Source organism: Babylonia areolata, chromosome 18 (genome assembly GCF_041734735.1).
Source record: "Babylonia areolata isolate BAREFJ2019XMU chromosome 18, ASM4173473v1, whole genome shotgun sequence".
NCBI lineage: Eukaryota > Metazoa > Mollusca > Gastropoda > Neogastropoda > Buccinidae > Babylonia > Babylonia areolata.
In genome coordinates, this window is record NC_134893.1 from 48705633 (window position 1) to 48719869 (window position 14237).

At 38.6% G+C, this 14237-nt stretch overlaps 1 protein-coding gene across 1 annotated transcript; it reads left to right on the top strand.

Annotated features, from left to right (window-relative positions):
- The first annotated feature begins 3 nt into the window (after window positions 1-3).
- LOC143292870 (large ribosomal subunit protein uL16-like) lies at window positions 4-4071 on the top strand. Its single transcript, XM_076603513.1, has 6 exons — window positions 4-50; window positions 192-220; window positions 1220-1278; window positions 1814-2060; window positions 2412-2574; window positions 3844-4071. The coding sequence occupies exons 2-6, from the start codon at window positions 198-200 to the stop codon at window positions 4006-4008; spliced, it is 657 nt and encodes a 218-aa protein (XP_076459628.1). The 5' UTR covers window positions 4-50; window positions 192-197; the 3' UTR covers window positions 4009-4071.
- Window positions 4072-14237: the final 10166 nt, after the last annotated feature.

Here is a 14237-nt window from a genome sequence, read left to right on the forward strand (position 1 = left end):
CATGACTTGAGCTTCCTGTTCCGGTATAGTCCTTTCCCTTGGTGTACACGGTAAGGGCGAGCGTGGCTGGAAATTTGTGAACAGAATCTGTTTAAATCTTGACGATCATATGTCTGTTCTTGTTCTGAATGTTACAACTTTGGTAGAATATTGTAACTAATATATATAGTTCACTCTTTTTCTTCTTTCAGATCATCATGGGTCGCCGACCAGCAAGATGGTACGTTTCTAAATGTACTTGTGTTTTTACGCGTTTTGGGGGCAAGACTTCAGTTACCCGTCTAGATTGACTCATTACGGATGTAATAATATTTTGAAATGTTTTACTTTAGAGATCTTGTATTCAAAAAGATCGGAACGACATTTTATTTTTGTCAGTAGTCGGTAGATATTTTCAAAACCGACCGCAGAAAGGCTGACAGTGACACAATTCTAAAACTGCCTACCGAGAGAATTAATGGTGTACTGAAAACTTTGAGCCCCCATTCAGAATCTTCATCAAATGTTTTGTGGCGGTGTTGTAATTTTCAGTCAGTGAGACAGGTACATTGTTTTAAAAAAAAGAAAAAAGAATTGTTATAATTAAAAGTGTGGAAAGTCGTCATGTTAAGATCCCTCTTATTCGCCATAAATTTGAAGGAAAAAGTCTGAAGATTACTCTTGCAGTATCCTTTCAGAAGCCTTTGCCATAGTTAAATGTAGTAAATAAGCAAGGGATTGTTTTTGTTTTAACTACTGAATTATCTCGTGTATATGTTCCCTCACATTTGATCACTTGTGAAATAAATCTTCACTAATTTAACTTTAGCATTAGTGTGACAGTATAGCAGAAAGACCTGCCTGGTCTCTGAGATGTGATTATTGCTTTTCTTTGATAAATCATAATGTATCAGCTGTCACATAGTATTCAGTTAAAAAGTACTATACTCACAGAAATGGCCACTTATTTTTCTGTTGGTTGCTTGTCAGTCTGATACAGTAAATCGAATTCTCAGTTCAACACAAATGTGACAACAAAAATTGAAATACTTGTTCCACATTAAATATGGACCGTCAGCTGACTGTTGAAATGTTAAGTTTTGTTCAAGAGTATGGATCAGTTGTTTCCGGTGGTGGCTGATTAACTGCATTTGAACTCAGCTCCTTCGAGCCAGTAACCAAGTTGCTTCAACAGTTATTTGAGTTTTTCACTGACCGTCCTCTGTTTCTTTCTCTCCAGTTATAGGTACTGCAAAAACAAGCCCTACCCCAAGTCTCGGTTCTGCCGTGGTGTACCAGGTAAGATTTTGCTTTAAAAAATAAAATAAAATAAAAAATCCCCGGTCTCTCTTCTTCAAGTAAAGAACAAGAAGTGTTCGTGCAGTCGTGGACATTTTGACTGTTGAAGACATAATGAAAGATTTTCACTTTACACAGATGCAGTTTATTGGATGTGTGCACCTTTTATGTCTTCAATTCAGGGGATGTGCCTTATGGGCTGCAGCACCTTGTAAACTGAAAATTGCTTTCAGTGTTCGTTTCATATTGTAAGATATTATGAACATATAACCAGAAAAAATATAATTTATGAAAGTCGGGCTTCGGATATGTTGGTTTAAGTGAACTTGTTATCACTTGCAAAGAAGTCTTCAGTAGTTTGCACAGGCAGGAATGTCAGACCCCTGCCGGAGTCTGCACTAGTTGGGTCACGGTAAGTATGTTATTTAAATTTCCTAATTTTAGATAGAAAATTTCCTTTGTAATTTGTAAATTTCAAGTGTTAAGAAAAGAACAGATAAGTGTCATAGTGGCTGATAATATTTCTTTCTTTCAGATCCGAAGATCCGTATCTTTGACTTGGGAAGGAAAAAAGCACGAGTGGATGACTTCCCACTGTGCATTCACCTGATTTCTGATGAGTATGAACAGCTGTCATCAGAGGCCCTTGAGGCTGGACGCATCTGCGCCAACAAGTACTTGGTGAAGCACTGTGGCAAGGATGCCTTCCACCTACGCGTCCGCTTACACCCCTTCCACATCAACCGAATCAACAAAATGTTGTCGTGCGCTGGGGCTGATAGGTGAGTGAATGGAGCATTCATGGTATTTATCATGTGGTACGAAGTACATGTAAATGTGAACAGTTAGGTTGGAAAGTCTTCATTTTTTTTATTTTTGGGTACTTATTTTTTATGATAATCAGATGCTATCCTTTTACATGCAGATTTGATCACATTCCTTCAAAGACTAGGTCTATTTGTTAAGCTATATATAGTTGTTGTTTTTCACTTCAGTGAAAACTACTGGAGAATTTCAGAACACTATGGACATTCAGTGGCAGATGTTGAGAAATTTTGGAGCTGATATGCATATTATATTCACATGTATAGCCAGAGTGCAGTCTTGACAGGGGTACATTGGTGTGTTTCCAGGCTCCAGACTGGTATGCGTGGTGCCTTTGGAAAACCCCAGGGCACTGTGGCCCGTGTGCACATCGGACAGCCCATCATGTCCGTGCGTGCCCGTGAACAGCATGAGGCTGCCATCGTGGAAGCTCTGCGTCGTGCCAAGTTCAAGTATCCCGGGCGCCAGAAGGCAAGTTTAGAGCATGAAGTAGTTTGTGAATTGTTAGGCTTCTGGAGTTTTACGTTTGTACTCGGTTTGTTTAGGCTGGCCATTTCTGTGTATCCACTACATGTGCAGCTGTCTGTGCTATGACTCTATACGTATGAATTTAAAAAGGGAAATGAATGGAGAATATAAAAGTTCAATTTTTGTGTCATATACTGGTGTTGACAAGATGAAATAACTCCAAATCAGAGGCAGATAACTATGGGTGGGGGGGGGGGAATACACAAAATATTTTGGGGAAAAAAAAGAAGAAAATTCAAGTCTTTTATGGTTTGAAATGGTGCTGAAATATTAGCATATTTATTAGACACAACAACCAAGTGCGATTGTGTTCTTTTCCTAAAAAAAAAAAACCACAAAAAAGATGTCAAAACGGTACCAAAATTTGTAGAGAAATTGCATCGAACACGCATCAAGGCAGTTGCCATTTGCTATTAAGCATACGCAAATGAATGGCTGGACTGTTGATAATGCACTTGCCCCTCAACAGTGGATATATCTGTGGTTTGAAGTAAAAAGCTCAAATAAGTCGCATGCAATGTTTAGTCAAATTTCTTGTATTGACACAGCAGCAGGGAGAAATAACAGTTAATATATAATATGCATGTTTCCAATAGTTACAGTCTATTCTACTGTCTACCTCCAGAATTTAAAACAGTATCTGATATAGTGAGAATTGTACATGGTGGAGAGGTTGTTAAAGATGTCATGTGGTTAAACTTGTGGAAATAGGATTTGCCTTTTTATCTGACCTGAAAATAGTTGAAAAGGAAAGCTTTGTCTCCTTTCTGGTCTGTACATTGCATGGGTAGGTGTATTTCTGAATTAACAGATTTCCGTATTAGCAGTTCGTCTTTTCTTTCTCCCATTATTTTAATTTGATACTTCAATATGGCACCAGATTTCCCCAGCTGTAAACTTTTCAGCATTACTATATAGTCGCTCCCATGCCATGTATAAAATGGTGGTTCCAGTGAGGACTTCAACCTTTCTCTTCAAACAAAAAGTATTTCCACTGTTAGTGGCAGCAGATTTTATGAATGGAAAAGGTTATTGGAACTAATACAATAATTCTAGTTTTATTTTTTGCATCTGGATAACACAACTTTAAAACTCTACTGAAGCTTTCTGCTGTGGTCATTTCCTTTTTTTTTCTTTTTTTTCCCTTTTTCTTCAGGGTATATCTGTAATATGTGACCGCACATAACAGAGGTTGATTGCTGTGGTTTTCAGATTGTTGTGTCCAAGAAGTGGGGCTTCACCAAGTGGTCCAGAGAGGACTACGAGCGCATGCGTGCTGAGGGCTACCTGATCCCTGACGGCGTCACTGTGCAGTACAAGCCTGACAAAGGGCCACTGGATGCTTGGAAGCATCGCCAGGTCTCCTCACGGCAGTGAACATCATCACATTGTGATACTGTGTAGAAACCTGGACTGAAAATAAAGGTTTTATTTGCCGCACTTTCTTTTGTGGTTCTTTTTTTTGTTGTTTGATCTTTGACTTTATTCCCTTTTTGAAATTTTTTAATATAACTTTTTAATTTGCTTTTTTACCTTTCTCTCTCTCTCTCTCTCTCTCTCTCCTAGTGATGCACATTTGTTACACATTTGCAACATAAAATGAACAGGACAATAAACACAGATGTAGAAGATATTCTTTTCACCAAATCAAATTCCACTGTTCACTCAATGTCCACAAAATCCCAAAGAAATGTACAAAAAATGAATTTTAATAAAAGCTTACATGACAATTCTGGAGATACTTATAGAATGCAGGGTATCAGGAGTTAATTTGAAAATAAACAAAAGGGTTGTCCACCAAAAAAACTAAAGATAGGAGACACTGAGTTGCTGTTCACTACTGAAAAAAATTCTGTTGGTTTTTCATTTGCTTCACAAAGTGAGGAAAGGTTAGCGGTGTGAGTGCTAGTGTTTATAAGCCTTTTGATAAACTTAATCCTGTGACAGAGAAGCAAACATGATTTAAATTGTAATAAGATAACCCAGCATTATAACATGATAAAAAAAAAAACTTTCAAAAAAGAAAATGCACTGCATGCAAACAGGAAGGGGGGTCATACCAATGACAGGTTGTAGGTCTCCCAAATTAAACTGGAATTCTGAATCATAAACAGTTAATTTCACTGAGATTTGTTCTGAAATCTGAAAATTCTAAACACCGCTTCCTACTGGGTTTGGCCTACTAGAAGGTAGGTTGTGTTCGAACGATATGACCTCGTTTTTCTTGTTCACAATTAAAAGGAAAGTTACAAATTCTGGACAGAACACGTACAGTGATACTAAGTACACCATCGATGTGTTTACCGCATGTAAATATTCTAAAGTGGACACTGAATTAACTGGACTGAACATAAAAATTGAATCGGATCGTTTCTTTCAGCCCGTTGCACAATGGTTCGTGCAGATCTAGAGATCTACCATGTGCTGTGGTGTGCTTGAAGTGATGGCAACATCTCCTTTACCGCCGAAATGAACGAATAATCGAGATAAAATAATACACACAAAAAATATAATATAAACTGCGTTATTACGTCCACTATGATCACATCTATTTATCGCATGGAGAAGAAAACGTCAACATTGCATTAAGTATTCAAAAGAGGGCGCTAGCCAGCGGGACAAAGAGGAAGTTATCGGCTGTAGTTACTTTTGTTTTCTCTGCATAGGCGGATAGTAGTTTGCACAGGACAGGAATGTCGGACCCCTGCTGGAGTCGGCACTAGCTGGGTCACGGTATGTTGTTTAAACGTAATTTTAGATAGAAAATTTCCTTTTATTCAAATGATGTCAGATATGCCGCAGCAGTGGGGATTAGTCTGCTTGCTTCAGAACTGATCGTGCATGGTTGGATCCTGCTCGCATACCTTTTTTTTTTCTTTTTTTTTTCTCCCAAGCTTATTTTATAGGTATCATATTTAATACAGAGCACGATTTTTTTTCTTCTCGTGATTATTTCACTGAGTAAAGAGCAAGGTACAAGCGAGTCTTGAAGGGTTTGCCTCTTGTATTATGGTGTTATGATTTGGATAGGAATTGGTTTGTTTCAAGTGTTAGAGCATGCTGACAGTTCTATATACGCTACACCACATCTGCTTTGAAAAACAGAATCCTGATCATCGCATAACCCAAATGTGCTGATCAGGCCTTGAGAGACTATCCTAGTTCAGAAAAAAAATCATTTTAAAGAAACAGACATAGAATAATAAAGAAATGATGGGCACCAAAAAAAAAAAGGAATAAGCAAAAATAAAAAAAATGAAATAGATTAAAAAGCAAGGTGAATGTATTGAAATATAGTTAAGGGAAGGATACACAGGTTTAAGACTGAAATAAAAACACGAAATAAGCTTTATTCAGTAAACCCATATGCACACAAACACCGAGACGAGCTTGCAAATGCACACAAATGTTTAACATTATGCATCAGTTGGCGGGGTTACACCTGCAAATATTCACTCAGACACCCACATTCATACATACATTCCTGCACATATAAACAAATGTTAATACACTCAGACACACGTGAGCGTGCATTCCAACAGTCCCCATTTTCCACATAACGCGCACACATGATATCCTGCAACTCCGACAACACAACTTACACATTCCTGTATTCCACAGTGCCTACAACATAGGTTCCACGACACCTGAACAAAAACACACCACCACGGATTTGTCAAAAATGGGGTGGGAGATCTCTTCAGGCCATAAATGCGGTGTCTAGCGTGTCCAGTCTACTGTAGTTTGAAAGGCCCAAAGTTACCCTGTTCATTTTGGAGAAGTCTGCATAGCTGGTCTTTGCATATACTTTTGATTAGCAATGGATTGTGCTCTACCTTTCAGGTTAGACCTGCGGCTGCTCCCTCTATCATTCTTTCTGTGAAGCAATCAATGGTGTAATGGCCTTGTACCTGGTTTTTGAAGAACTGATTTCATATTTTCTCAGATGCAGACCACTCGTAGTTGTTGCACAACCATCAAGCCTGTCAGCTCACTCATTTCCATTGACACCTGCATGACCAAAGCAATACATCCATGTAGGCATTTGAATTTGAATGTTGCGCAGTGCCTCATGCCACTGGGCTCCCCATTCCACTTTAAATTTTTGGAAGGGTCATATAGTGTCAGAATTATGGCATATTGATTTCCTGGCATGCATCAAGATGATAGTCACTGGACAGCATGTGTCACAACTTCAACTTCCATTGTCAGGCTGCAGTTTGTGACTTTGCAAGCTGCACTCTCTTCCCAAATTTTTTTTCCATTCTGCTTTGCAGTGAATCCCCAACAGGACTGATCTTTGGTGACAGAACCATCTGTACAATGTGACCCCCTTTTTGTGTTTTCTTCTGTAAGAAGCTTTGTCTCTTGTGGCAGTCACATTGCTGATAGTTGATTGGAATTAAATGACCGGGATATGAATCAGATAGTAATTTCTATAAAGGGGGAGGCAAAATTATTGTTTCGTTATGTTAAGATTCTGGTATTCATGATAATGGACTTTAATGTGATCATTATCCATTTCGCACAGCACACTATCTCTGTACATGAATATATCAAACAGTTTTGTTTTTACCTAAAGGGTTTTCTTTTTCTCCCTCAACCCTGAAAAATCATTGGGGTACTGCATGGAACTGTTCGCCAGATTCCTCCAGGTCTGTTGGTTGTGTATCAAAGCCTGGGTCTCTGCAAATGGTTTTCCTGCCCATTCTGCAATGTTGTCAGTCCATCGGTTTTTTTCTGTATCCCCAGTGTTTGCCTCGCTCAACAGTTCCTTGGAGGACTGTTTTAGCAAGGCCGTTGGATCTTGCAACATGTCATACCAGCTTTTTGTTTTCTTAACTGATGTCAGCAGATCTTCATAAGGTTCAAGATGCTGCTTGATGGTTTGGCTCACATATTTCATGGGTAGTGTGATCGGTATCTGATGTTTAGTATCTTACAATAACCTCATTTTCATGGCTTAAATTCTTTCCATATCCAGCATGAGGGTCTGTGTCTCACATGCATACAAGAAGATGGAGTATAGCTTACCAGTGCATGCAGGAGTCTGATCTTGTGTTTCATAGAGATGTTTCTTTCCATAAAAAAATAATTGACTTCAGTCTAGACAGTGCTGATGTTGTCTTTGGGGTGACTTTACTGTGACTCTGTTCTGTTTTAGTGATTAGTAATGTAGATTTCTGCATTTTCTGTTAACACCACATGTGCTTGTGCATCAAACCAAGAATTGGCAACAAAGAAACCGTAAAGGAACAAACACAGAGCATGCTCTTGGAAAAAAAAAAAAAAAAAATGATTACAAACACACACACACATGCCACCTGATCAACTTATATATATTCAAGAAACACTTTGATGCAGATAAAATATATCAGTAGTTTATTTTCAGATTTCACACGGAATGCAATTTTCAGATTTCACACAGAATACATTATGCTGTGTCCACCAGCAAATAGATCATAATTATACCCCTGACACTGATGACATCTTGAACGGCTGTAAAGCCTTCAAATGTTCATACGTTGTCATGTCATCACCTGCATAAAGATACTTTACCTGCTTATCTCCATTCTTTCCATTCCCACAGACACACATTTTAAAATGATTTGCTTGCTCAGCAGTGTTCTCAACTTGATGTTATTGAAGAAGTGAGATTTTTTTTCTTTCTTGCTTTTTCATTTCAATGGGGATAATTTTAATTTTGACAAACTATGAAACAGTATTTGTTTCTCTTGGACCGCCATCAACTGTTGCAAGAAAAGAGAGAAGAAACACTCACTGTCCTTGTTTACTTTAGTTGACTTAAAGGGAGTGAATGAATACCTGTCATAAATGGAAACCAATCAGAGGGCAACCAAACAACATTAAAAGTTCAATAAAACAGCACTAAAAATACCAGTTCAGAATTTCTTTCATTGGAGATAGTGATGCATTCTGTATTACAAGTCTTCTTCCATTTTGTAATTACATCAGGTTACAAAACATTGACTTTCTCCGGAACTGAAAATAGTATGCAGTGGATCTTAGCAAAACAAGGTCTTGGCTGTGATAACTGCAAAGCATTTAGTACTTGATATAAGGCAGATCCCAGCAGTCGATATGTTGAGAAGCTTGATGCAAGATAACCAGGTAGCGTCTTTGCCTGTCAGGCAAAAAGTGACCTGTGTTAGCCTTCAGAGTACAGTCTTCTCTTTTCTATTTCCCATGAAAAAGTGAAGGAACTGACTGAGCTGATCATTGACTCACTTGTGTAAACAAAGTGAGTCTATGTTTTAACCCGGTGTTCGGTTGGTCTGTATGTCTGTGGTAAACTTTAACATTGCCATTTTCTCTGCAAATACTTTGTCAATTGACACCAAATTTGGCATAAAAATAGGAAAAATTCAATTCTTTCCAGTCATCTTGTTTAAAACAATATTTCACCTATGGGATGGGCACAAAAAAATTTAAAAAGAAGCCAAATTATATGCACACTGAATTTACTGTTATATTTATAATTTTTTTATTCTCTAAACTTGGCACTTTGATCTGATATTCTGACACAACAACAAGAGCAGTCATTTTTATCATTTTTTGTTCAAACAGGACCTTCTTTTGCTAAGCATGGAAGTTATATTTATTTTGCATGTCTTTGGTGCAGATAGTAAAAAAGGGAAGTTAATCTGTAATTAATGCTAGGGGTCTTAATTTGCTTTAAACTGATCTTTCTAATCTTAAAATTACATTTTGAAATTATACTCAGTATATAAAAAGCTTGTGTGTTTTACTCTCAGTGTACAGGGCTTTCACTATGTTCATTCGCCCAAGTGGTACTAAAATCAATACAACGAGTGGACTTTATAGATCTATTGGCTGAGCCCTGAAGGTCATGGGCAAAAATCTCTCTCTCTCTCTCTCTCTCTTTTTCTTTTAACCCGAAGTTTTATAATAACAAATACAGAACACATTTTAACGATTAGAATTTTTTTTAAAGTGTATCACAAGTGAGTCTTGAAGGCCTTGCCTCTCTTGTTTTATTTTGCATCCATAGATTATTATTATTATTATTATTATTATTAATTTTTTAATCATTGAAATAGACGACACTTTATTAAAGGGCCGTGACATCCTCATCAATTATAATGTTTATTTTACCTTCTCACAACCTCCACTTCCATTTCCCACAGACGTAGTCTACTACCGTTAAATCGTTCAAATGATTTATTGACTCAATCTAACATGCACCAGAAATCTTTTTGATCCATTACCAGTTTCGAAGTTGTTGGAAGCAGTGAGACATTTCCCCCTTCCGATTTGTATAAAGGGACGTAATTTTGATAAATAAATGTAAAACAAGAGTTGTTTCTCTTCGTTCAACATAATTTCTTCGTTCGTTGGCTGCAACTCCCACGTTCACTCGTATGTACACGAGTGGGTTTTTACGTGTATGACCGTTTTTACCCCGCCATTCTCCGTATCGACTTCAATTTCACGCCCCGTCAGTTTGTCTTGAGTTCATTAATTTGTCAAAGTCTAAAGAATCAAAATTAATGTTCTGTAAAAAGAGCAACAGTCGCATGTACTGTCTTAGAAAAATGAAATCTTTTAATGTATGCAAGCAGATGCTCCAAATGTTTTACACATCTGTTGTCTGTAGTGTTTTAACATACGGAGCCGTGTGCTGGGGGGGAAACCTGACCAAACATGACAAAGACAGGTTGGAAAAAGTCATTAGGAAAGCGGGTGGGGTGGTGGGTATAAGACAAGACACCTTTAGCGACATGCACAATAGAAAACTGACTGACAGACTAATAACAATTTTGACCGACGTAAGACACCCACTACATGATGACATTAATAGCAGAAGGTCAGACATAAGTGGTAGGTTTAGAGCTCCACGCGCAAGAACATCTCGATACATTAATTCATTTATTCCTACAGCCATTCGCGCACACAATCAAAACATCCAATACACTAAGTGAACCCTCCCACCCCCCAAGCCCCCTCGCCACAGCAACACCTGAACTTCACCAGCAGACGAGTGTATGGGAGCAGACATTATGCGTGCATGTGGGACTGAGCGGGTGAGCACGGGCAAGCAAGCATTTGTGTGTGTGTGTGATCGGAAGTGATTTTTAAATATTTTCTTATTTTACTTGGATTTCATGTATCTTAATGTTAATGTTCTAATCTTATTGGCGTGACATATGTTATGTGCATGCATACGTTGTTTGTGTGTGTGTGAGTGTGTGTGTGTGCGTGTGTGTGTGTGTGTGTGTGTGTGTGTGTGTGTGTGCATTTTACTTATATATACGATTTATTCCCTTGATGTTTTTATTTATGTATTGTTGTACAATACCTTATGGTCTTAACGTGTGTGTGTGTGTGTGTGCGTGTGTGTGTGTGTGTGTGTGTGTGCGTGTGTGTGTATGTGTGTGTGGGTGTGTGTGCGTGCGTGCGCGCATGTCATTTTTAGTAATCTTATACCCTTTGTTTTTGTTGGATGTTTTCATTTGTTAATATTGTTGTGCAATACCCTATTGTCTTAACATGAGTATGTGTGTGTGGGGAGTGGGGGGGTTAGTATATCGTCAGCTATTGGGAATTCTTATTTGACTAGTTTTAATCTCTTCTTATGTTGCGCATGATTTTATGCCAGTGTTTACAATGAGCCTGTGATTGCACAACTTAATTTCCATGTGGATTAATAAAGTGTTTTTGATTGATTGATTGATTGATGTATTGCGTATTTCTCAGTCCAGTTTAAAGAAAAATGGACATCCGTCAGCAGAACTCTTCCATCAGTCAGTAGGTCTAGTGTGTTTAGCGCCACTGTGGTTCCCCCTCCCATATGGTTTCACATATTCCATTCCACTGGAGAAAGCTGAAAGGGAACACATTTTACAACAGAGCATCACGATTCAAGTCCGCTGTTCTGTTTACCCTCCGGCTGTATTGTGAAACAATCATTGCAGTACCAGACCAAGATTTCAGCTGGTGAACCCTTTTAAACCCATCAGCCAGGTCCACTTTGTGGGGACATCTTGAAGCAAATCCTCCAACACAGTGAATTTGCACTGTTCTCTGACTCTCTTGCATGGTGACACTGTGAAGAAAGATTATTAGACAGCTTCTCATAGAGAGTTTCTACAGCTCCTCCTTTAGCAGCTGTGTCACAACCTCCCTCCCACTCCCCCCCCCCTCTCTTTGTACTGACCATATCGATCTCCTAGGTCATCGGACTCTATGTTTTAAGCTCCCCAGTCGAACTTCAGTTGGTATCCAGGCATTAAATAATTCATCACTTCTAGATAGGATACCTGTGGCGTCATGAAACGTGGGTTCTGTGGCTGGGAGAAATTAGCAATACTAGTACCACTTGCTTTTATAGACTCACTTGTGTAAACCCGGTGTTCGGTTGTGTGTGTGTGTGTGTGTCTGTGTGTGTGTCTGTGTCTGTGTCTGTGTGTCCGTGGTAAACTTTAACATTGACATTTTCTCTGCAAATACTTTGTCAGCTGACACCAAATTAGGCATAAAAATAGGAAAAATTCAGTTCTTTCCAGTCATCTTGTTTAAAACAATATTGCACCTCTGGGATGGGCACAAAAAAAAAAAAAAAAAAGAAAAGAAAAGAAAAAAGAAGCCAAATTATATGCAAACTGCATTTACTGTTATATTTATATTTTTTGTATTCTCTAAACTTGGCACTTTCATCTGATATTCGACACAACAACAAGAGCGGTCATTATTATCCTTTTTTGTTCAAACAGGAACTTCTTTTGCTAAGCATGGAAGTTTTATTTATTTTGCAAACGTTTTGGTGCAGATAGTAAAGAAGGGAAATTACTCTGTAATTAATGCTAGGGGACTTAATTTGCTTTAAACTGATCTTTCTCATCTTAAACATTACATTTTGAAATTATACTCAATACATAAAAAGCTTGGATTTTTTTTTTTAAGTGTATCACAAGTGAGTCTTGAAGGCCTTGCCTCTCTTGTTGTTATTATTATTATTATTATTATTATTATTCTATTATTATTTATTTTATTAATTGATTAGTTCTCTGCTGTTGCACTTCACTGCCGAATAATAATAATAATAATGGTATTTATATAGCGCTGAATCTTGTGCAGAGACAAATCAAAGCGCTTTCGCACCAGTCATTCACACGCATGCATAACTCTAAAACTGTAGAAACTAAAGACAAGGAAGGGCAGGCAAGGGAGGCTATTTTGGGAAGAGGTGGGTTTTAAGGCCAGACTTGAAAGAGCTGAGTGTGGAGAATTGACGAAGCGAAAGAGGAAGTTCATTCCAATCGCAAGGTCCAGAGACAGAGAAAGAACGGCGGCCAACAGTTGAGTGTTTGAATCTGGGTATGCGTAAACAGAGTGGATCCGAAGCCGATCGTAGTGAGCGAGATGGGGTGTAGAGATAGGAAGGGGCAGTTTTGTGAATGCATCTATAACATAGAGTGCTGATCTTGTACTTTATTCTGTGTGAGACAGGGAGCCAGTGGAGATGTTGCAAAAGAGGAGTGATGTGCTCAGATCTTTTCTTTCTGAGGACGAGTCGGGCAGCAGAGTTTTGTATGCGCTGAAGGGACTGAATGGATGAAGCAGGCAAACCAGACAATAGAGAGTTACAGTAGTCAAGATGAGAGAGAATGAGAGAAACGACAAGTCTAGATGTTGCGTCAGTGGACAGATATTTCCAGACGGCACTGATGCGCCGCAGTTGACAGTAGCAGGACTGACATGTCTGACTGATAAATTTTTGCATGGACAGTGTATTATCAAGGACAACACCGAGGTTCTTGACTGACGTGGAAAGAGGGATGGATGTACTGCCAAGTTTGATTGTGTCAATTGTGATAGAAGACAGTTTTTGTTTAGTTCCTATGATCGGGTTTTGTCCGCGTTCAATTGTAACTTATTTCGAGTCATCCAGTTTTGAATGTACAGGAAGCAGTTGGATGTTTCTTGCAAGAGCGATAGTTTTTCAGGGGTATCACTCTTCTGGAGTTGAGTGTCATCAGCATAAGAATGATGACTGATATTATGGCGGTTGATAATTTCAGCGAGAGGAGCAGTGTACAGTGTGAAGAGCACTGGGCCTAAAACAGATCCCTGTGGGACTCCATGTTCGATTTTAACGGGTTCAGATTGGAAATGATCAACAATGATAGACTGGAATCAATCAGTGAGATAAGATTTGAACAGTGCCGTTGATACCAAATGTAAAATGAAGACGGGAAAGAAGGATTGAATAGTCTATCGTGTCAAAGGCGGCTGGCAAGTCGAGAAGAGTAAGAAGGGAAATTTTTCCTGAGTCGGACGCTATCAGTAGATTGTTCAGAATGTGGAGGAGAGTGGTTTCGGTGCTGTGGTCAGCGCGATAGGCAGACTGAAATGGGTGGATGAGATTGTTGAAACAAAGGTGGTTGTTGAGCTGCTTGAGGACAGCTTTTTCAAGGAGTTTGGACATGAATGGAAGATTAGAAACTGGTCGATATTTTTTTTAGTATCATATCTGGGAGAAGTCCCTGATATCTAATGCAAGAAATGCACTACCCCTAAACAAATAGGTCTGGAAGAATCCTTAACGTCTGTGATAACAAATA